At 40.0% G+C, this 25,683-nt stretch overlaps 1 protein-coding gene across 3 annotated transcripts in view; it reads right to left on the reverse strand.

The window, feature by feature from the left end:
- Positions 1-25,683, reverse strand: part of HDAC9 (histone deacetylase 9) — a 294,314-nt gene that overhangs the window by 117,112 nt on the left and 151,519 nt on the right. For all 3 annotated transcript variants that reach the window (XM_068404562.1, XM_068404563.1, XM_068404561.1), the window contains 2 exons: positions 20,461-20,581; positions 14,821-14,870 (listed from right to left, as the gene is read on the reverse strand). In XM_068404562.1, coding sequence (XP_068260663.1) covers positions 14,821-14,870; positions 20,461-20,581 — 171 coding nt within the window. The remainder of the gene's footprint in view (positions 1-14,820; positions 14,871-20,460; positions 20,582-25,683) is intronic.

Here is a 25,683-nt window from a genome sequence, read left to right on the forward strand (position 1 = left end):
ATTGGTAGGGGCAATGGAGGAATGATAGCATGGATTAGATGTGGATTAGAATTTGTTTTTAGAAAAAACTCATAAATAAAACACTTAGGCCCAGATTCAAGTCTCAGATATGTGGCATATATCACCAGATGGTTGTGAAAATGTTACTGCACTTTCAGATCTAGCCATGAGTACTCTATTAATTTAACTTGACATTTGTTTTAGCGTTTAATGGATTAGTGTGTGAAAACACTTGTGCAACTGCCTTCTTATGTTTTATCATGCAGTTTCCAGGAGTTCATGGGCAAACAGATATAACAATGTGTAGTTGGTTGCAATGCAAACAGTTACAGAAAATACAACTTTTATGTCCAGAATTCAAGCCTTATTTTTTTAAAGTTTCATCATTTGCTGCTGAATACATTTTAGCAATACATAACATTTCAGCTTTCTTCTAGGATGTAGATGGTCTTTATGTTAGAGGCCACCATGGAACTATGCTAGAACCTGGTGTTTATTCAGACAAGCAACACATGAAACATTTCCTCTTCAGAGAGCTTTTCTGCCTGTCTTGGGGGCTAAATTCTATCAATAAACACATGATGTGTTTTTAATGTGCAAATGTTAATTCTGCTTTAGTTACAGAATCCCCATCAAATCCATATGTGTGTGTGTGATTAAGTCTGGGGAGAGTGAATAGTACTAATAAATTGTATATAGTACTATTCCACTATTTACATTTAATGTATGTATATATATATAAAAAATGTTTCATATTCTGGCAAATAAGAAGGCTTCTTTGCATAATGCTGGCCTTTGGCAACACAATAGTTTTTAGGAAATGCACAAAATGAGGTAAGACCTTGTCCTGGTTTGGCCTAAACCAGGCCGATTTTCCTTTCAGTGATTTTTACTTTCAGCTAAGTCTCCTCTAAGTAACTGCATTTTCTGAAACTAACTGCATGTTTTTGCAGACAGTGTCTGCTTCCAGGACTGATAACGCTCGAAGTTTGTAGTTATCACTGAGGCACCGGTAGGGATGTTGTGCAGAAAGGCTCTTGCTGTACTTATTCTTGAGAGAAACCAAGGTCACTGCTGAATTCCTCATTGCTTACGAGTGAAGAGCCGAAGGGGGGTCGCAGCTGCAGAGGGGAGCGGACAGGGCAGGTGACCCAAAATTGACCAACGAGGGTATTCCATCCCATACACGTCATTCTCGGTATAAAGTGGGGGGATCACGAGGGTCTCGCTCTCTTTCTGCTATGGCCGGTGTCCAGGGAAGACTCCGTCTGTTTTCCTGCTGCCCCCGATCCCGATCCGTGCGTTCCTGAATCCAGCTCTCGACCATCGCTAGGCCCAGGCTGGGCCTTCCCGGAGCCTGCCCTGCAGTGCCGGTGGTGACGTGGCTGACTTCAGGGGAGCTCAATCTTGGTTTTGTATATATATTTGTATATATTTGATTATTTCTATTATTATTATTATACTTTTTTTTTCATTATTATAGTTTATTAAAACTGTTTTAATTTTCCAACCCAGAAGTCTCTCTCCCTTTTCCCTTTCCCTTTCCCTCTGGGGGGAGGGGGGGGGGATAACAGAGGGCATCTGCCGCAGGTTTAATCGCCAGCCCAGCTTTAAACCGTGACAGATTTATTGGCGCCCAACGTGGGGCTCGAGAGAAGCTCCGACAGGTTGCTCTGATAAGTCGAATCCCAGCTCCAGTGGGAGGAGACCCAGAGAGCTCAGCCAAGAGAGTATCAGATTTCTTCCTTTGAGATTTACGAGGGGTTGGAAACTAAAACAGATAGCTAAGATGATAATGTCATTTGTGAGCCTTGTGTTACCTCTTCTCTTTATAAAGCTTGTTTTACAGTTATGTGTAATGATACCTTACTTGCCGTATGCGCTGTGTGTTAGTGCTTACATGTGGTTTAACAGGGCGTGCTGGTCAAAATATGTCGTTCCGGTATGGGTTGTGATACTGATTTATGTCGTGATAAACTGGGCAGTCATTATTCCGATCTCTTATCTCTATGATACAATGATGGGCAGCTTTAATCGCGAATCCGTAGCTGCGCACACCGGGCGTCTTTTAACTGATTTTGATAGTATCTGCTCCTTTTTTGCCAAGCTGATTCCTGCAAAATTCGAACAGGGCATGTTGTTATTTTTGGGTGTCCTGTATGTGTTACTGGTGTGCTATGTGATTAGATGTCGGTGCAGCAACAGCGGGAGGTATCATGCTGCCCCTGTAACCAGGAGAAAACACCGAAAGAAATCAGCTAGTAAAGTGAAGGATGATGACTCAGAGGCTTCTAAGGCAGAGCCAGCACGGGACCCAGGTGAGGGCCCTTCTCAGTCAGAGTCAGGGCCTGACACAGAGGGGGGTTTCCTTGATCGTCTTTTTAAAGAAGGCCCATTACACAAGAAGGACAAGAAAGGTCCTTCTAAAGCAGAACAATCACAGGAGGACTCGGACTCGGATGTAGAGATAACCTACCACTCCTTATCCCTGAAAGAACTGCGAAATATAAGAAAAGATTTTAGTCGTTATGACGGTGAGCCAATAATTACCTGGTTGCTCCGATGCTGGGATAATGGGGCAGATAGCATAGAACTGGATGGTAGAGAAGCCAGACAGTTGGGATCCCTGTCCAGAGATGGTGGTATTGATAAGATGCTTCCAAGACGGTCGAACAGTATCAGTCTCTGGAGGCGAATCTTGTCAGCTGTAAAGAGCAGGTATCCCTATAAAGATGATGTTATGAGCCACCTAAGCAAATGGACCACTATAGAAAAAGGTATTAACTACCTTAGAGAACTAGCTGTGCAAGAGATCATTTATAAACACCCTCAGGACATTGTAGATCCTGTAAATCCTGATGAAGTGGAATGCAACCGATCCATGTTCCGGAAGGTTGTGAAGAGTGCTCCACCAACACATGCCCATACATTGTCAATATTAGTCTGGGAAGAAGATGCTATGGCACGACCTAGTGTGGGCGAAATGGCTAACTATATGCGACAGTATGAAGATAGTATTTCTTCCCCACTGCAGGCCCGTGTCTCGGCTGTGGAAAAACTGACTAAGGAGAACAAGGACTCATTGAAACAACTGTCAGACAAACTGTCCAGGATCGAGAATAAACTTGACTCTCTACCTACACAGGCCCGCGTTGCAGCCTTTAGGAGGCAACGCCCTCCTACTGGACCGGCTCAAAGGAAACGGAACACGTCACGAGGTATCCTGTGGTTTACCCTGCGTGATTATGGGGAGGACATGAGCAGATGGCATGGACAACCTACCAGTACCCTACAGGCACGAGTACGTGAGTTGCAAGCTAACAGAAATACCAGAGAGAATTTTTCTAGGAGGATGGCTGCTCCAGTTACCAGTGATCAGGACCCCAGTCAGGGTAGATGGGCCTCAAATCCTTTTTTTCCAAGAGTGAATAGGGGAAATGAAGGTCCAATCCCCATGAGCAGCACGAATCCAATCTTTAATTAGAGGGGCCCTGCCTCTAGCCAGGAGGAGGAGAGGGATAACCGGATTTATTGGACTGTGTGGATTCGATGGCCTGGCACATTAGAACCACAAAAGTATCGAGCCTTGGTAGACACTGGTGCACAGTGCACCCTCATGCCATCGAATCATAAAGGGACAGAATCTGTCAGTATCTCGGGAATAACAGGGGGATCTCAAGAGTTATCTGTATTGGAGGCCGAAGTGAGCCTAACTGAAAATGAATGGAAAAAGCACCCCATTGTGACTGGTCCAGATGCTCCGTGCAGCCTTGGCATAGACTACCTTAAGAAAGGGTATTTTAAGGACCCAAAAGGATATAGATGGGCCTTTGGTGTAGCAGCTGTAGAGACTGAGGACATTAAACAGCTGTCTACCTTGCCTGGCCTCTCAGAGGATCCTTCTGTTGTGGGGTTGCTGAAAGTTGAAGAACAACAGGTGCCAATTGCTACTGCCACGGTGCACCGACGACAATATCGCACCAATCGAGACTCCCTGATCCCCATTCATAAACTGATTAGACAATTAGAAAATCAAGGAGTGATTAGTAAGACTCGCTCACCCTTTAATAGTCCTATATGGCCAGTGCAAAAGTCTAATGGAGAATGGAGATTAACTGTGGACTATCGTGGCCTAAATGAAGTTACGCCACCGCTGAGTGCTGCCGTGCCAGACATGCTAGAACTTCAATACGAACTGGAGTCAAAGGCAGCCAAGTGGTACGCCACTATAGACATTGCTAATGCATTTTTCTCTATTCCCTTGGCACCAAAGTGCAGGCCACAGTTTGCTTTTACCTGGAGAGGTATCCAGTACACCTGGAATCGACTGCCCCAGGGGTGGAAACACAGTCCTACTATTTGCCACGGACTGATCCAGACTGCACTAGAAGAGGGTGGAGCTCCAGAACATTTGCAATATATTGATGACATCATTGTATGGGGTGATACAGCAGCAGAAGTTTTTGACAAAGGGGAGAAAATCATCCAAATTCTTCTGCAAGCTGGTTTTGCCATAAAAAGAGGCAAGGTCAAGGGGCCTGCCCGGGAGATCCAGTTTTTAGGGATTAAATGGCAAGATGGGCGTCGCCAGATCCCGATAGAGGTGATCAACAAAATAACAGCTATGTCCCCACCAACTAACAAAAAGGAAACACAAGCCTTCTTAGGTGTTGTGGGTTTCTGGAGAATGCATATTCCAGATTACAGCCAGATTGTACGCCCTCTTTATCAGGTGACCAGAAAGAAAAATGATTTTCAGTGGGGCCCTGAACAACAACAGGCTTTTGAACAGATTAAACAAGAGATTGTGCATGCAGTAGCCCTTGGACCAGTCCGTATGGGACAAGATGTTAAAAATGTGCTCTACACCTCAGCTGGGGACAATGGTCCTACCTGGAGCCTCTGGCAGAAAGTGCCAGGGGAGACTCGAGGTCGACCCCTAGGATTTTGGAGTCGAGGATACAAGGGCTCTGAGGCCAATTACACCCCAACTGAAAAAGAGATACTGGCAGCATATGAAGGAGTTAGAGCTGCCTCAGAGGTAATCGGTACTGAAGCACAGCTTCTCCTGGCACCCCGATTACCAGTACTAGGCTGGATGTTCAAGGGTAAGGTTCCTACTACTCATCATGCAACTGATGCTACATGGAGTAAATGGATTGCATTAATTACACAGAGGGCTCGAATAGGAAACCCTAATCATCCAGGAATCTTAGAAGTGATCATGGACTGGCCAGAAGGCAAAGACTTCGGAATGCCACCAGAAAAGGAGGTGACACGTGCTGAAGAAGCCCCACCGTATAATGAACTACCAGAGGATGAGAAGCAGTATGCCCTGTTCACCGATGGATCCTGCCGTCTTGTAGGAAAGCATCGGAAGTGGAAAGCTGCTGTATGGAGTCCTATACGACGAGTCACAGAAGCCACAGAAGGACAAGGTGAATCAAGTCAATTTGCAGAGGTAAAAGCCATCCAGCTGGCTTTAAACATTGCTGAACGAGAAAAGTGGCCAAGGCTGTATGTTTATACTGACTCATGGATGGTGGCAAATGCCTTGTGGGGGTGGTTAAAGCAGTGGAAGCGAAGCAACTGGCAGCGTAAAGGTAAACCTATTTGGGCTGTTGAACTGTGGCAAGATATTGCTGCTCGGCTAGAGAAACTAGTCGTGAAGGTACGTCATGTAGATGCTCACGTACCTAAAAGTCGGGCAACTGAGGAACATCGAAACAACCAACAAGCGGATCAAGCTGCTAAAGTGTTCCAAATAGATTTGGACTGGGAACATAAAGGTGAACTATTTTTAGCTCGGTGGGCTCATGACACTTCAGGTCATCAAGGGAGAGATGCAACATACAGATGGGCTCGTGACCGAGGGGTGGACTTAACCATGGACTCTATTGCACAGGTTATCCATGATTGTGAAACATGCGCCGCAATTAAGCAAGCCAAACGGTTAAAACCTTTGTGGTATGGGGGGCGGTGGTTGAAATATAAATATGGGGAGGCCTGGCAAATTGATTACATCACACTCCCTCAGACCCGCCAGGGTAAACGTTACGTACTTACCATGGTGGAGGCGACCACCGGATGGCTGGAAACATACTCTGTGCCCCATGCCACTGCCCGGAACACTATCCTGGGCCTCGAAAAGCAAATCTTGTGGCGACACGGCACACCAGAGAGAATTGAGTCGGATAACGGTACTCATTTCAAAAACAGTCTCATAGATAACTGGGCCAAAGAGCATGGCATCGAATGGGTATATCACATCCCCTATCATGCACCAGCCTCTGGGAAAGTTGAACGGTATAATGGGCTGTTAAAAACTACCCTAAAAGCAATGGGGGGTGGAACCTTTAAAAACTGGGATAAGCATTTGGCACAAGCTACCTGGCTAGTTAACACCAGAGGATCTATCAACCGAGCTGGCCCTGCTCAGTCAGACCTTTTACATACAATAGAAGGGGATAAAGTCCCTGTGGTGCATGAAAGGAATCTGTTGGGAAAAACTGTCTGGGTTCTTCCTGCTACGGGCAAAGGTAAACCCATTCATGGGATTGCTTTTGCTCAAGGACCTGGATGTACTTGGTGGGTGATGCTGCAGGATGGTGGAGTCCGATGTGTCCCTGAAGGTGATCTGATCTTGGGTGAGAATACTTAATTCTGAACTGCATGATGTTAATTGCTGCATAATACTAACAGTGTTCATAAGTGTCTTTCAGGTTGAAGCAGTGGTGATGAGACCGGAGCTAGCTGCAAGTGGCGTCCAGTAACCTCCTCGAGACTGACATCTTTAACCTGCAACCCGTGGGCACGAACTGTGACAAAGCTCATATCATCTCTCCTACCCTGGGAGACTCCTAGCCAGATGGAAACCCACAATCCTGAACTAAATGAACTTGATGAACTTTTTTTTTTTTTGTATAGAGATGAATCATAAACTAATGTTATCTGTATATATTTTAAAATGAAAAGTTAGTGGTGATCTGAGTGGTATGGAATAAGGGGTGGAATGTCCTGGTTTGGCCTAAACCAGGCCGATTTTCCTTTCAGTGATTTTTACTTTCAGCTAAGTCTCCTCTAAGTAACTGCATTTTCTGAAACTAACTGCATGTTTTTGCAGACAGTGTCTGCTTCCAGGACTGATAACGCTCGAAGTTTGTAATTATCACTGAGGCACCGGTAGGGATGTTGTGCAGAAAGGCTCTTGCTGTACTTATTCTTGAGAGAAACCAAGGTCACTGCTGAATTCCTCATTGCTTACGAGTGAAGAGCCGAAGGGGGGTCGCAGCTGCAGAGGGGAGCGGACAGGGCAGGTGACCCAAAATTGACCAACGAGGGTATTCCATCCCATACACGTCATTCTCGGTATAAAGTGGGGGGATCACGAGGGTCTCGCTCTCTTTCTGCTATGGCCGGTGTCCAGGGAGGACTCCGTCTGTTTTCCTGCTGCCCCCGATCCCGATCCGTGCGTTCCTGAATCCAGCTCTCGACCATCGCTAGGCCCAGGCTGGGCCTTCCCGGAGCCTGCCCTGCAGTGCCGGTGATGACGTGGCTGACTTCAGGGGAGCTCAATCTTGGTTTTGTATATATATTTGTATATATTTGATTATTTCTATTATTATTATTCTTTTTTTTTCATTATTATAGTTTATTAAAACTGTTTTAATTTTCCAACCCAGAAGTCTCTCTCCCTTTTCCCTTTCCCTTTCCCTCTGGGGGGAGGGGGGGGGGATAACAGAGGGCATCTGCCGCAGGTTTAATCGCCAGCCCAGCTTTAAACCGTGACAGACCTTTAAAGATTTGACTTTATGGTAGTTCATTAACTTCACAATAATTTTCTGTGTTCCATGCACTATATCTTTTTTTTTACTATTTCAATCTGGTCTAGTACCAAGGAAAAAAATGTCCTCTGTTAAAAAGGGCAAAAGAAATTATCTTAGGGACCAAATTCTGTATTTGATCAATTAGTAGATTACCACTCCTGAGCTTTCTATCCTTGCCTGCTGCAAGTAAAAGCAGCCTGGGACTATTCTAAAATATTCTGTTGTGACTGCAGTGATGTCAAGGTACTATGTCTCTCGGTTGAATAGTTTCGCCTCTCACTGGTCTGAATATCGAGCTCTGGGGTGGATGTCACAGGGCCACCTCAATGTCACGAAAGGACAAGAATGGAACAAAGTATCTGCCCTTTAGTGTGAAAAGATTTTTCCCTTTTCTTGTGCCGATGGTATTGACATGTTAAATGCGGCATCTCCTCCCTGCCCAGAGATGAGACAACGTTGCACTTTCCAGATCCAGAGATGAAGTCTCTGTACATCAGTAAAGGAAGGATATCTATTTCCTGTTCTGATCATCCAGATTCATGTTATCACACTTGTTATTTTTTTTTTTTCTACAATGAATGTACCTAAAATTAGGAACTTAGTTGCTTCAAGTCCCTGTCAATGAAGGAAATCAAGCACCTCCAGTCAGTTCTTCTGATCTTAGGTGGACAGACTCCTGCTCTAGTGACGCACATGGCTCTCTAATGGTTATATAGGCAAGTAAGGGTGGTCAGGGTCATGCTTTGGCTGTTTCAGCAATTTGTCTAAAATTAGATATGTGAAGCTGAACAAGTGAGTCTTCAGAGAACTGTTGCTCTGAACTGAAAGTAGAGTAAATGTGCAGGCTTTATCTCATTTCCCAATTCTTTAGTTTGCTTGGTCAAGAAAGCTATGAGCTTCTCAGCTACAAAGCCTACAATTCTCTATGCATAAGAGAGCTTGACTGAAGTGTAATGTCAATTGGTCTGTTCTTACAAAACATAGACCACTGAAACATCTGCTGAGTTGCCAGAACTGATGGGGTATAACCACCCAAAAAGTGCGTTCACCAGCATGGCTGGGAGTACATTACACCCTCATTCCCTCGTCCTGTGGATAGCCTAAATAAGTTTATCTGGAACTGCACTAAGCGACTGAGCATGCAGACCTTTGAATGCTCCGGAATGACAAACCTCCAGCCCTCGCTCTGGTCCCATCCCCACTGGCCTTAAGTTGTGCCTTGGGATGGTACCAGGATGGCCTTTTTGATCACATATTTTGATGACTTCTGCAGAAAATATCACACAGTCAATGCCATGTAACTGTGAGTCCTAAATAGTCATGCAAAATATATCAGTTAAAGTATAATGTGCCTGTGAGGTTGTTTTGATTAAATCTTGGAATTTCTTAAGGGATGGTGTAGATGCCAGAGAGGCTTAGGAGGCAAACAAGTCCTTTACTCCCAGAAGTCTCCCACAATCTGCTCCAAAATGTTATAATTGGCAAATTTCAGTAGGTTAATAAGGCGACTCAGGTAAGTAGTTTAAATTAATAGCTAAATATATTGGCAGGATGAGGTATTAATGATTTCACAATGGAAGACATCGTACTGAGTAGATGAGCTTCTAGGAATAACAGATTGCTTTCTCCAAACCAGGAAACAGACATATTTTTGGTTGATATTATGAAAGGACTATACTTATTTTGGTACAGCCTGGGATATAGGGGAAGGACACAAGTTAATTCTACCATCTGTGTGGAGGTGATGTTTAATTTGAGTGCCCAAACCGTAGGCAGTCTGATTTCTTTACAGATAGATTTGTACGCAGATATAAGGAGAAACCCCTAAGCAGCCTGGAGCCTAAAATCTGCTACAAGGAAACAATGCCATCACCAATATTTTCTTAATTTTTACACTATTATACCATGGTAATGGAACTAGCTTTGTACTATTAGCTTTTATAGAAATAAGAGGAATGAAAAGTCACTATGTATAAAAGCCAAGGATTATTCCTGGGCTCAGACTGAGAAGATCAAGGGAAGAATGAGAAGCAGCAGAAAACAATTTGTTGCCTGGATAACTTACTAAAGTTGTATACTAGTGAAATCTTGCCTTTCTTATTGCTTTTCTTCCTGTGTGGTCAGGACAAAAAGTAGTACTGTCCAGCTACCACAGCAAGGTACGCCAGGAAGAAATTCAACATTCAGAAAATATGAATATTTTGTAACTTTTGTAAAAATGTAGAGAGATCTTATAGCTTTACAGTTTTTTTCCTGATAGTTACAGGCCAAATTCTTTTCTGATATGAAAGATCTAAGCTACACTTCAGCTAATGAAACAAGGCCAGCTTATGCCAGCAGAAAATCTCATCTCTGCCATAACAGCAAAATTAGACGAAAGGCAATGGACTTTCTGTAATATGTACAAGCCATTCTTAGCCATTCAGATGGCTCAATATTTAGCCCATGAACCACTCTGTTCAGCTCACTAAATGTTTATTCTGCTAAAGTCTGATTTCTTGCAGGGTGGTGTTCTCCCCCAGCTCCTCCTCTTGAACTTTAAAGATCTGACTTTACACGTTACAGGTTTGGAGCAGTGTCTTTTGAGGGTGGGGGGAGAGCAGGGGGAATTGGATAACTGCCCAATTTCATATGATAAAAGTGAAATTCTCTTCTGTCTGCAGGACAATCCCCAGGGAACAACGTATGAAACCCAAACTTAAATAAAATCATATCCTGTTTGCAAACATCATATTCCCTTTGCTTCTCAGTAATCTGGACCCATAAACCCCAGCACAGCTTGAGAGCCCATTCCTCATCTAAACAAATGCCATAAGCCCCTTTATACTTTTACAACCATGTCAGAAAATAATATTGACTGCCAATAGTGATGTGATTGGAGTTGCCTCCTCTGAGCCATAAAAGAAGCAGTCTGTTATCAATTTCTCTAAATGCATCAAGGGAATTATGGGTCGGTTCAGTTCCAAGTTATAAATGACAATTCAAAAGCCGCAGAAGTGTTTGAAGCTGGGAGCCGATGATGACATTATCATAAAAGCCTGCTCTTCTTTGCTTTTGTGGGTTTTTTTGCCTATCAACTAGACAAAAAATACAGCTGAGAAATGACTTCAAGATTTCTTCACACAGCAGCAGGTCAAACAGGCAGGAAAACAATCACTATTTTTAGTGACAGACTGAGGCAAGGAGATGAAAATGACTCCCATTAAAAGTAGATTTCTACTTCTCTTTTTGTCATTTTCACAGCACAACAGAAGGGGAGAAATTGCAATAGATGGATGCATTGATCAAATGATCAGTTATAGCTCTAGTGGCTGTCTACAGATGAAAAATTGTGGAAAGGTCTGATAATCCACAGAACCAAAAAGTAATTTGTGATTATTCTCCCCATTTGGCCACTTCACCTGCAATCTACCCGCCTCTCCTGGAAAACTTTTTACATTCCAAACCTCTGACCAGCTGCAAGAAACCCTCTCTTGTTATTAAAACTGCTGGCTGTAGAGCTGCTAGTCTCTCTCCAACACAAGGAATTTCATCCCCCCAGTATTAGAATTCTTTAACAATATTTGGTTCTGGAACAGCGTTAAGCTTAAAAAAACAATAAAAAGCATTATTGCAAGAGGGAGGTCCCATACCTCAGTGGATGTTATACTGCTGACCCTGGATAGTTGTCCGATAAAAAATTAACCATCATTGAAAGAAAACCTGTTATGAGCAGATTTAGTAGGTTAGATTTAGACAATTTTTTTCTCTCTCTGTGAGACCTGTTCAGTTTGGCTGTCAGTATGAAACAGCTTTGTGGTTTTAGAAAGAGAGCTAATTATTACTTACATAGTTTCTTATAAAACTATAAAGTTCATTGTTTGATTTCTTCTGAAAGCCTAACATATACCAAGCCAAATTCGCCAATGACCCTGACATAAACAGTCCCTATCACTACTTGAAAAAAATTCATATGGATGAAAAATGTTTACGAAATCAGTAAACAGTAGCTTTACATGCATTTTGCACTGGTACAAAAGATTTAGAGCCATGATGAACAGGATTAGAAAATATTAGTTATGGACACTGCCTCTTGTTTGCTTTTCAAAATTCTTGAAAAAACTTTTTTTACTGTAACTGTAAGTAATGTCCAAAGAAGAGGATCCCTGATCTTGTCTGCAGTATATTGGTGCTGTTAGAACAGAGATAGCAACCAAATCAATAATATAGTAGAATTCAGGGTTACAGAGGTTAGTCAGACCTTTGTTCATGAACAATGCAAATCATCCCAAACTCATGCTGATATAGTCCTTATAGCCCATCAGCTGATCATGTCTTCAATGTCTCTGAAGTCCCAGATTCTAGTCCTTGCTCCAAGAACAGTTTCCATTTTGTCCATTTGACTTCATATTATTTATAAATGTATGATAGGTAGAACACAGCCTTAGATACATGGGCTTTATCCTAGTTATGCTCTTACTGGCCCAGTGTTCTTTCCAACAGTGGCACAGCTTCAGGGCATGCTATGAGGGTCCCCAAACAGAAACAATTTATGGTCTCCTCAGTGGCAGCAACATCCGCTAAGAGATGGGGCCTCTGGTATTAAATTCAGCCTGGCAGTGCTGAGAAATGAGCCTAGGTTTCCCATTCCCTGTGTGAGTAGTCTAACCGCTAATCTATTTAATAATAGAAGAGCTGCATAATAACAGCCAGCAAGGTCCCCATATGGTTAGAAGACAATAGGATCAAAGAGCTCTGAAAACCATCATTCAAGAGGCAGCCATAAAGTCTCCTGCAAGAATGGAAGTCTTTTTCTTCTTAATACTTTCTCACTGTATTCTTAAGCAAACAAGTAATCAAGCAAGCAAGCAAGAAAATAAATGAGAACAAAAATAAATAATTCTTCCATCCCTCCTTAAAATCTTTGCATAAACTACTTTTACTGCTTCACATTGATTACTGCTTTATAACCTTCAATTAAGTTGAAAGCTAAGTAGCAATGCTGCTTATTTCTTTGCACCATCATTTTTGAAAGTAAACTGAAGAATTGCTTTCCACACAGTTTGAAGCAGCTCCCTTTCCCAGAGCTCATCTTAACCAATAGACAGCTAAATATCACTGAAAGAGAGCTCCTAATTTGATTATTTACCTTGAAAAAGGTCATAACCCATTCCTTTAAAAGACCACCACAGAAAGACTGACAATAATATGTAGAAAAGCAAACCAACTAGAAAAAAAATAAATAAAAGATCCATTTCTACAACATGTTCTTTAATCCAATTTCCATGATTTCAAATAAGAAATAAAGCAAACAGACTCCAAAAACTGTAGATAAATTTAAGTGCTTCAAAAAAATGAAGTTATACTGAGCATTTCTGACTTGTGTTAGCTAGAGAATGGACAACATACTTTCGTTAGCAGAACGATTTCAAAGCACATCTCTATTCAATATTTTTAATACCACAATAACTTGTTTCATAGAAAAAATTTATACTTTATTTTTCAAAGCATACCACAGTCCTATTTACTTTCCAAAACCCTCACACGCTTTGTCAAGAAATTTTACATGAGCTTTTCTTTACTCAGAAGCCTGAACAACATTCTTTCTCAACTTTATTAATCTCTTGTTCAGTTTTCTCTAAATTTCTTAATAACTGCAACAACAGTGTGAAAAATGGCTTTTTTTTTAATACGGAAATCTGTGCACACAGTAGTGCACAGAAGTGCACATGGACATGCATGCCTACATGTTAATGCGTAATGTTAGCTGATCCACGTACAGAAATGACCCCCAACTTTCAAAATTGGCAAGCTGCTAGTCACCAAGTTCCAGATTTTAGGCAGAATCCTCACCAAGCTGAGTCCACAGTAGAGGAGCTGGAATGATTACCACTTCCTGATTCTTTGTTCCTTAACTCATAGTTCAGAAATCCTCAAAAATTGCTAAATACTGAAAGCTAAAATTTTTCATGTGTTAAAACCTTGCAAAATGAGTATTTCTTCTGTCAGGTGTCTCATAATAAAGAAAAACACTATAACAAGACTAGTATGGTATGGAATTTATCCTTTGTGAAGCATAAAAGTAAAAAAAAAGCTTTAGAAGGTTGCACTGGAAGTTGACCTCCAGAGATTGTGGCTTTATTCCTGCATACTCAGAAACAGTGAAAGGGAACTAAAATATATATGCATCATCCAGCTAGCCCATCAATATCTAGTAATATCATCATTTCACTTTGATATTGCTGACATCAGTAAATAATGGACCCATCTGGACCAAAAGTGTAGAATATTTTTGTGTGAAAAACTCCTGTACATGAAAAGTTATTTCTCCCTGGTATTATCTTCACTAGACTTTAACAGGAATATGATACCAACATCAGTAGAAATTCTCCATTCTATATGTTTTTCAATAATTTAGATTAATTCTTTTACCTGGTGTTGCAACAGATTTTTGTGTGCAGATTTTTGTCTACTGTGTCCTAATACTTGCAAGCTTGTATTTCAGAATTAAACCACTTCAAAACAGGACATAAAAATGCCCAAATAATTTATTAGTTTAACAACACCCAAGTTATTAGCTAGCAGCTAATGAGCACTTCTCATGCTAAATGTTAGCTTTGGTAATTTTTTTGTCCTTTCTGAGAAATGTGAAGCTATATTTACTTTTCAATAGTACACAAAACAGCTTCTCCAAAACTCATTCTGCTATAACAATTACACCCATGTTACTTTCCTCAAAAATAGAGCTCATGTGAAAAAACCGAAGTGGGACAATGAAGAAAAGTACACATTACCACAAAATATGTTCCTATCTAACTGTTCCATATGCTTATTGTAATGTACTGTCTTCTGTGTCTTTGAAAACACAGTATCATAACAGCTCAGGTTTCATCTCTACACCTTTCATCAGCTTCTGAAGACTTCGAACTGGTAATGCAATAGCGCTAAATAATTCATGAATAAATACATATGTTGAGTGCTGTCCCTCTTGCAAAAAAACTAAACATCTACTTACCCCAAGTCCGCCACAAGGCAACAAGGAAAAGAGTTTTTGAGACACATTTCCTATATATTAAAGAAAGAAAGGAGCAATAAGCATCATTTATCAAAAAGACATTTAAATACTGCAACAGTAATCACTGTTTACAGTAATACAGATTTTGGTATCACACAATGAAAATGCCATATATTAGAATAAAAAATATTAATAGTATTTAGAAAGCAAATCAGCCATGGGACATTTAAGGTACTCTTTTGCAACAGTGACAAATCTTAAGATTGATAAACAGCATTCTCAAAGGAGTGTAATGATCAAACCTCCACAGAAAGTCACTCTGAACTTGGGTGACTAGTCATCCCGATATCTGTAGCTGATAAGCAGCTTGTCTAAGCTAGTCATCTCAGCTTCTTCTACAGCTGGTGGAGTGAGATAGGCACCTCTACCCAGCCTAGATTACTGATGGGATGAATTATACTTGAGAAGTGCCTGTTTCTTTTCACTGACAACAGAGGGAACCTCATTAAGCTTACATGAAACTGATGATTAATTTCTTAAAGTCATCTCTCCAAAAAGTTTCTCCTTTGAAAATCACGGTCCTAGTCTTCCTATCTATGCAAAAATGCTATTCTCTTCATTCACATACCATTAATGAATATGTTAATATTTTTAAAACATAAAATAAAATGCTACTTGTTTCAGTATTACTCTGTAAGTACATTCTACTAAAGGGAACAAAACCTAATAGGCTTTAGAATATAATTTCTAGTTTACTCTGCTGTATACATTAGATAATGTGATAGGGTTTATCCTAATATTTATACTCACTTTTTATTCATTCATGTTTTATTTTTTTGTACCACTAAACTCACTGTGTGTCTTGATAAGGACAATATGAAAACTGGGTAAGGATCTCAGGATTAGATGCAGTTCATATCCCGGCATGTAATCTGATCCTAAGGCAGCTGTGGAAGAGAACATAGACTTTTCCCCTGCTGTATCACAGAACTGGCTTTGTAACTTTGCCATCTGGAGGAAACGTTAGATAGTGAATCACTCAAGTTACCTAGAGGAGCCACCCATTGTTATGGAAGGGGCAAATGGTGCAGTTAGTTACTCATGTTTAGCAGGTGCCAATGAAATGCATAAAGACAATTATAAGCCATGATCTTTGAAGTATGAGAGACCAGACTGCAAGGTCTGAGACGAAGAAAATGCTTTACACTTCGAGGAAAATATGAGATGCATTTGTAACCAACTAGAGGCCTTTGATCAGTGTGCACAGTGTGTGAGAGAAGCCAAACAAAACCTCCTGTGGAGCTACCAGGGGAAATGCAGGTGCAGCAGCTATGCAGAGTATTCTCATACTGTGAGTCCTAATGGCCCCAGCCATGCAAGGAAATGTTGGCTGCAGGAGTTTGTCAGAGTGGAAGTACAGGAGGAGTTTGCAAATCTCTTGCTAAGCAGATCCAAGGACCAATGTGAACAGCAATTTTTCACTTTCTACTGTGGGGAAGATCAAAAATTCTTGAGCCGATAATTAAAAAATTAGTGCTGTTAAAGTGCCAGGAGACAGTAGTGGAAACATAAGCTGTAATTTGAGATAAAAGAAGGCATTTTTTAGAATATTGAATGACTAGACCTTTTTTCTTAAATTCCATTGCAGAGTTGGGACATAAGAGAGAACAGATGAATTCTCATTTATCTCCCTGCAGCCAGGCACATTGTGCATGGTAAACACTATTAAAAACAACAAACACAAAGTAAGAACAGAAAAGCAGATGGTGAGGAAGGACACTAAAATCAATCAACAGATGATAGTACTAAACCGGGGGGAAACAAGCACGAAGCCTTTTCAGTGTATCAAGAAACTTGCCAGGATACTCATTTCTTATTGCACAATAGTAAAAAAAAATCAGATAACAGATTTTGCAGAACAAGAAAAACATTGAGATTTCATGAAAAGAACACTGGGGAAAGGTTCTACCAAGAGACAGTGAGACCATCACTTAGCTAGCCTCACAAAAAGAAAAGAGCTCACAACACTCTCTCATAAATGAAAACCAGTAGGAAAAAGCAAACCCTGAAAATGAACCGAAGTGAGAATTTCCCATGATGTTGGGAGTTGGTGTCTCAGCAGAACTTTGTAAATAGCAGTCATTTTCCAGTAACACTCTTTGACTCCCAGGATACCTCCAGAATAATAATAAAAAAGATATTGGAATGCCTCAAGTAAGATAGAAGACAAATTTTAAATAATGATACTTTTTTTTTGGCTTTGCATCAGGACAGAGTTTGCAGTCACTGGCAAATCACTTGAGAAAAAATATCTTTTAGATAAGATTCAGTGCAACAATCTACTAATAGAGCTACAAAAATTATCCAAGATTTGTATTCTAAAATTTCAACAGACAAAGGCAGTAGAAGCTGGTTAGTCAAATTAGGTGCTGAGGCACCCATCACTGACTCATGTCAGGGTCCCTCCGGAAGTCAAGGAAGCTGCTTAGGAGGTTGACAATTGAGGATCAAGAGTCTGATGAGCAGGAAAAGTAATGGGCAAAAAATTCTTTCAAAAAGTAAACAAATTATAAAGTGTATTCACTTGTGAAAAGGCAGTTTGAGGAACCTGATTGTTTTCAGTATCATCCCTCAAGAATGAAGGCATTGCTGTTAAGTGGTCATTTTTTCACTAACTTGAAATTGCAACTGCACAGACGCTTTGTGAATGCATCTTTTAGTTGTACTCTAAATACTGCCTCACTGTCAGGGATGTGTTTACAGTATATTTCTCACTTTTACAAACTTGTAATCATTGGAAACTTGAATTTTAGAAACACTTTCTTAATTGTGGTTGAAGAGGGAAAAAGCAAACAAATTTGTAAGACCTGTTTGATAACTCTTCTGCCCTTGAGCTTATTCAAAGAGATTTGAAAGGTTGTATTCTGTCACATGAAACTGTAACTTGATGTGACACATAATCGCATATTAGTTTCCTTCATATCAAGACAATGTAGTGCAATATAACATGTTGCTTAAGTCACCATACTGAAATATCATCAGTCAAAAGCTTAACTATGTGATAGTGAAGAAATTGAAGTGATCATTTGCACTAGCTGTATTTGTAGGCCCTGATGCAGGGAAAATAAAGCCAAGAGTTCAAGCCATTTTATACTCTGAAAGCATTAAGAATATATGAATGATAACTGTATGCACAATTCTCACTAATTTCAGTAGTTTCCAGCCATTTTGCTTTGCAGTCTTCCAGAACAGATTTTTTTTCCTGAACAGGGACACCGAAGTAAGCATTTATTGACAAGTAGCACATTTCTAGCCCTAGTCTTACTTGTTTCACTCCTTCAAGTGTTTCTTTTCTGTTTGAAAGATACAGAAGCTGCTTGTTAGCAAAAACAAAAAAGAGCTTCAGACAAGCCAGATGTACTTCTCTGAACAGGGACAAGGAACAAACGCTTTTCTGGAGAACAAGGGGAGAACAAATGGTGCCTCTGTCTTTTTGGGTGAGTAAAGGAGTGACGAAAGGAATGGTTAGGTCCTCCTTCTCATTAGACTCCTTTTCATTAGGATGCAAAGCCATAATTTGATGGAACAATTTCCATAGGAAAAAAATGCACTTACATTGAAATAGAAATGTTTTATGAGACAATGTTGTTATTGATGACATTTTTGATGAGAAACATTTCCTCCAGATTTTTCTCCATTGCTACACATCATTTTGATTTTCTATATTGTGCCAAGATGTTAATTTTAATGTCAGGATTGGTTAGGTTCAACCTCACTGAACTGGCGACAACGAAAGGTGGAACAGTCACATTGCATTTTGGAAAAATGCAAGAGACAATTAAGTTCCTTTATACAAGAGTCTGAAAGCCCAAATGATTAGAGCTTCCAGCCAAAAAACAGACATGTGCAAAAGCATGTGGGAAGGGTGTTTCATTGACTGTTGTCTTGGTAAAGCCATGTGAGATGCAGCAAGAAAACATCCTAGAAACAGAGACAGAAAAGGGCATTAACCCAAGGATACACCCAGAGTATATGCTAGGAGTGCAATCTTGGTATAAACTTAGAGAGAAATGTTTTGGATTAAGTGTCAAATAAAAAAGGCAAAGAGTTTCGAGTAAATAACTGTGGGCAAAGACATGGTTTTCTGAGACTGGGTAAACAAAGCTTTCTGCATTCTCTATACATAGGTAGAAACACAGTGAGGATACCTGGGTCCATTCCTTTTTTCACCTCATAGCTCCAACTACACACTGCACCCCATAAGCTGGTCAACCACTGAGATCCAAAATGGGAACAATATTTTGTATCAATGTATGCTATATCAAATAATGTGAAAATTAAAATGAAATTAATCAAAACCAACAAAATTTAAATGAAATGCTTGACTCTTACCAAAATGGAACATTTTGACAATGTTGATAAACTCAAAATGTTTCCAAATTGTAATTTTGCAGGAATTTATAGATTTTTCTTTGAAAGACTTTTTTTTTTTTTTTTTTTTCAAAGCGGGATTTCCTACCCTGGAAATTCAAGCTCCTATCTATCATACTGTAAGTATTTTTGTTTTGATGTTGCCTTGGCTAAGAAGATGTATAAACTTAGATAACATTGTGATCAAGACATTTCTCATATCTACTCTTATGACTCACTGAAGCAACGGTCTGCCTTACAGAAGAAACTCTTAGCATTAGTTTCCAAAGCAAAGTAATTGCTATGTATTACTAGAACTGTGGCAGCAATTTCTCTTGAAGGCTAGTATTGTTTTTGTTTTGTTTGGGTTTCATTACATTTAGGAAAAGCTCCACATCTTAGAATAAGTGTCATATAAATAGCTGAGCATTGGTGTTGCATCCATTGTGCTGGGACATAAAGGGCAGGATTTCACTCACAGATTATTTCCAAAATGCACTACTTTTTTTTGTGTTTCCTTTCACATTCTCTGTAGGAGGTCTGACAAGTAGATTTGCTTCATGCTACGCTCACAGCAGAGCTCAATTTAACCCTGCTTTTCTATTATAAAAAGCATACACTGAGCATTGGCTGCACGTGAAGGTATTTGATGTGAAAATCCTGTCAGTTTTCTGCTATTCTGTACATACATAGGTCTATTTAATATTTTAATGTGTTTCTCCCCCCTGTTATTCAGAAAGTTATCATATCCTACACAATGGGAAGGCATTAAAATAAAGTTCACTTATTAGCAAGACTTAGGCATGGCATCTGCACTCAGCATGGCTGAAATAATTGAAATAAAGCAAATGAGAACAGTAAACAAGCAATTCTGACAAGCAAGTGTATCTTAAACTCCCATTTTCAAATCAAAGAACACAAGGAAATAGGAGACCAACCGTGTTCAAAATTGCCATTGACCTCCAATGGAGAGCAAATTACGGTAAAGGGTTAACACTTCGATGATTTTTGAAGCGAATGAGAAGAAACTTCTATTGCTGCTTTCCAGCCTGTGCATTTTGCTAATCTATATTTGGCTTCCATTGTAACATTCTCATTCCACATAGCAATGCATTTGGAAAAAGTGAATTTTTGTCACACTGCTTGCCAAGTATTTTAAACTGACACCAGCTATGACTAATGACAGTGCTGGAATGTGCTGTTCTCAGTAGAATAGAGGCCGGTACAGACCTAGGAGTTTCCTGGGGTCCAGCTTCTGTCTGTTCAGGGGGCTGGTGCCATACAGCAGTGAATGATGTTCAGAGTGAACCAGCTGTATTTCCTCCAGACTGGCTTTTCGACCTCGAATTCGCTGAAAGAAAACAGCAGAGGCCTACAATATTCCACTGACAATATTTAGGGAGAGAAAAAAAAAAGTAAATGTCCGAAATAACATTTAGGATGATTAATAATGGGTTGAAATTGCGTCATGCAGGAATGTGACACTGATTTGTTTATTAAAGTAATGCTATATGAAAAACAAACGCATGTGTGGTTTATCACAAATGCTTCACTTAAGTCTTAGCAGAGTTAACTTAATATAGGGGTTCACATACAAGAAAAAGAAAAGATTCTGCCTCTTTTCTACATTATATTAAGAGATACAAAAAAAAAGGCGAAATATTTATTAAGTAAGAAATCTGGCTAGAAAAATTCTAGTTTAAAGAGCAAAAACTTATTCACACCTGTAAGCTGCAGATATGTTCTGAATGAGGATTAATGATTTTTGCATCACTACTAGTACTTGTGATTTATGCTGCTAGGAAGAACATGACCAGAGTGAGGAGAGCCAGGGAGAAGAAGAAAATTAAATTTTAAATGCTTTAATAAAATATTTCTATATCTTTTTCTTTTTTTAATGTATGTTCAATATCCCAGGATCATTTTTGCTGTTACACATGCTGACTCACTTGCTCCCTTACACTTTTGTAAGTGGAGTTTGTATCCTTAACTATTTCTCCAGCCTGTACTCTCCCCACTTAAATCAGTGTTAAAAAATCTGGGATGTCTTTCTATAAATCCATTGAAATTTAATCAGTTTAGGAAGGAAGGAAAATAGGAAAGAAGGACGAAAAGATAAAGCTAACACTTTCTTATTCAGCAGATCTGTTCATTGTATGTATTTGGAGTTACAGTTTGTCATAAAAATATTTACTTCTCTGCTTGTGCTAGTGCTGCACAGCCTTTGCAGATATAGCAATATGAAGCAGATTTTGTTCAGGTTTGGTTATAATAAACAGCACTGTCAACAAAGTTCTGTTCCCAAGATCATCTTTGCTGTTGATATTGGACAACATGGAGAGAAAACAGCCTGCTTTTAGGGTCTTGGACTCTATTTGCGGAGCTGGTCCTTATGAACACCTGGTCATTATGAAAAACTCTCACAACTTAGACTGTGGGTTTGTCTGACTGTCAAGTTCTACAGATAAACAGGTACAGAAGTTATCTAAATAGACCATCCTATTTTTAGCACTAACCTCTTCAGTAGGAGAAGAAAGCAATATTATAAATATTAAAGAGGATGTGCACTGTGGAAGAAAGGAGCTGTCTAGGGGGGGTCAGAAGAACCATGCACAATTTATATTGAGTTAAGCAGTGGCAATTTTTTCTGACTAATCAGGAAAAATGTCCTAAGAGTTAGATCTAGATGACTGTGGAACAAGGTCCCCCTCAGGGAAATGGTGGAAGCCCTATTTCTTGCAGTATTTAAAACTTGGCTGAACACAGCAATGGAAAGAACATTTTAGGGAACGATCCAAGAGCTAAATGACTTAATAAACCCTTTTTAATCTCTAATTTCTTCAAGCCACTCCCAGTCTCACATGAGAATTTGTAGCAGTGCACTCATGTCCTTTTAACACACAGTTACACAATCAAAATCAGCACATTATGTTACTTCATGGAGTCAGTAAACTGTGTAATGGTTCTTCTGGGTCAGATAAAATGTTTTTCTTCACAAGTGGGGTGACTGGTAACATTTATTTGTTCATCCATTCTCATTAAGGTCTGTGTCTCTAATAAGCTGCTTTGAAATCTATATCCCCCATTCTCCACAGCAAAACTGGGAAGGGAGGCTGGCTTTTAGGACAGCTAAAACAAATGAATAAGAAAAGTAAAGAGGTATTTTATGAAGGTCACATCAAAGAACCTTGAGTAAAATACTCACTCTCTGGTCATATATTTTCTACAAGTTATACAAAAACTCTTTAAGAGACGTTTAAGAGAGTTAATTGTCTAGCTCTCTTTAAAGTGCTGTTAAATGCCATATCCCTTTAACTATAAAAAGACCCACAGCTATTATTCTTACAACGGGGAGCTCTGTGGTATCCTATGGAATATAGCGATTTGCACTAACAGGGTAGGGTCTGGAAATGTCCTCAAAACATTTTGTCAATGAGCTACCTACTAGCCAGTATTGCCAGCCAGATTCTCCAGGGCAGAAACAGGTTGTGCAGAAACAGGTTTGGTGCAGAAATCAAGTAGCACTGAATAGGACACCCCACTCCAGGCTGCTCCCAGCAGTGAGATCCTCGGAGTACAGCCAACAGCTGAGCTGCCAGGCAGGCACAGCCCAGAGCTGCTCTTTCTCCACAGTTTCTCCAGCTCTAACCTTGAGCATCAGCAAGGACATTTACACAGCAAGTGGCAAGAGGAAAAGGAAGGGTAAACAGTGCACCCGTCTGTGCTGTTTCTGCATTCCCATCTCCTCATTTACTGTTCCTTTCATCCCACTCTTGCACTACCTCTGCCTGCCAAGCCATTTTCAATAACATTAAATTTCCAACTATCTAAGGCTCTACACAGAGGAAAAAGAATTTATATTAAAAATTACCTGTAATAATTACTAAGAATAGTTCTTCTTACACAATGATGTCAGGATTTAGCAGACCTACAAAAGCACATCTCATAAGTCTGTTGCCAGAATCTGGAATCATGTAACCAGTTATGCAAAGCAATAGTTTCTGACTCTCACTGGCATGAGTTATCAGACAACATAACATATGCATTTGTATAACTTTACACATACACTTCTATCCACATCTTTTTTATTTTAAAGTATCTTTCTTAATTTTCATTGGCCATGGTAGTATCTAAAACCTAAAATGCAGTAGAAAGCAGAAAAGTGGCATAAAGCCAATGAAAAAGGAGAAATAACATAGGAAGACTTATGAACGGCATTTGTTTCATTTAGGGGGATTTGAGTACTACATCCATCCATCTACTACATCCTTAGGAGAAGGCGAGTCATCCTTTTCTAACGTGCATGACAATTTGTGTGTTGGCTTTCTTCGCTGACATATGTAGTTTCCTCATCAACAGAGACATCTCGTGAGAGTAAAATACTGCACCTGAGTGCTTCCAAAAATCAGTCTAAAACTAGGAAGTTATTCTCCTCACAATGAAAATGCTTTCACCTTTCACAGAATTTAAGGTCAAAGAGGACTGTCTAGTCTGGTCTTCTGTTTAAAACAGACCATTAAAGTTTCACACAGATAACCTCTATTAAACTGAAGATTTTGGTTAGACTTTCAGCAGACTAAACTCTTGCACAGTCAGAGATTCAAAAAGACAAAGGTGACACTGCCTGTTTCTCTCTACTAAACTAACAGGAATTGTTGACATAGCTTAAGGACAATTTCTTACTCAGGTCTCTCAGTGTCAGGTGTCCATTGCCTTTACTGCAGCTATTTGTATGGAGATAGTGTCTCTGAAATTCCCTGAGGCTATCTAGTTTGTAAACAAGGCCTTCAAAGTTTTTCCTGCTTTTCTGGGATTTCTCATAGTTGTTAAATTCTCTCATTTTTAAAAACACACACAGACAACATGGATCTTTTGCCAATCAGTACACCCCCATGGCTTGCTCTCTCTCCGTTATGTGGGAATTGCAAGCATATCTCTGACACACATGCACCCACATAGAGATGCATCTACTCTCTTCATGTGTATTGGTCCTCCAGTGCCTAATCTGAATATGTTCAATGCCACAAAGAATTTTGCTCTTAAAGACTAACTTTTCCTGCATTATTTCTTCTTTAGTGGTGAACTGAGGTTCAGAGGATGGAATTTTTTCATATTTTTCAGTCTATGTGATCTGGCAGACTCAAAGGATTTTTAAATATTTAAATTCTTTCCTTCTTTTCCCTTCAGTCCATGAGATGTGGACAGCAGGAGGTGTAAGATGTCTCCCTAATCCAGAAAACTACCAAAATTCAGATGAAATTCCAGGCTGAAAAGAAAAATGTTGCTGGACCACAGTCCCTACAGGAAGTAGAGGTGGGGGCACAAAGTGGGACTGTGTCTACATTCTTCTTTTCTTTTCTAAAACTGTGCTGATCAGTGTAGCCTAATGTCAGTCATGTGAGCATAAATTATGGCCCCAAAGGAGTTATGTAAACACTTCCTCTCCCTAGAACAAGTAGAAAGCAGACTTCACTACCAAAACATAATTCAGTCTTTTTCTTGTCCCAAAGGTAGGGCAGCTATGCATTGCTCTTTACCAAGAGAAAATGGCAAAAAAAGATAACGGATTTTTTTATGCCAATCTTAGCATATTTTAGCTTCCCTGTTCTGGTGCTGCATTTTATAACTGTCTGTTCTACATCTATCAGACTTTAATGAACACAGAATAGGTATTTCAGTAAACATACACAAAACTTTTAAACTCATGCAAAAACATTGCATCTGGATTTTATTTTTCTGATACATATATACCAGGACTACAAAAAAGTCCCCTGCGGGGGGAAATTACTCCACTCTCTTGTCCTGGATTGAGTCAGGGACTGGTATCTCAAATCCAGCTCTCCAGGGTCTGGCCATGGTCTGAATGTGTTTCTCCTTTGTCTTGGGGAAGCCAATGGGGAAAGTAATCTATCTATTTGGAAGAGTGATATGATTTAAAAAATTAAAATAGTGATATGATGAAAAACAAATCTGAAAGCTATAACTAGTTTCTCAATTTAGCAAAAATCCTCTAAACTGTTGTTTGAATAACTCTAGAGCTCAAATATTTATGGCTAGAAAGACAAAAATACAGTCTGGAAAAGCAAGTCTTCGGGTGTCGGTCTCTTCTCCGGAGTAACAAGCGATAGGACAAGAGGAAGTGGCCTCAAGTTGCACCAGGGGAGGTTTAGATTGGATATGAGTAAAAATTTCTTCACCGAAAGGGTTCTCAAGCAGTGGAACAGGCTGCCCAGGGAAGCGTTTGAGTCACCATCCCTGAAGGTATTTAAAAGACATGTAGATGTGGCGCTTAGGGACATGGTTTAGTGGTGGACTTGGCAGTGCTAGGTTAATGGTTGGACTCAATGATCTTAAGGGTCTTTTCCAACCTAAATGATTCCATGATTCTGTGATTCTAAGTCCTTTTGTCTGTGTCTGCAACAGTAAATTAAGCAGTGTCAGGAAACATTCCCA

This window comes from Nyctibius grandis, chromosome 7 (genome assembly GCF_013368605.1).
Source record: "Nyctibius grandis isolate bNycGra1 chromosome 7, bNycGra1.pri, whole genome shotgun sequence".
Lineage (NCBI taxonomy): Eukaryota > Metazoa > Chordata > Aves > Nyctibiiformes > Nyctibiidae > Nyctibius > Nyctibius grandis.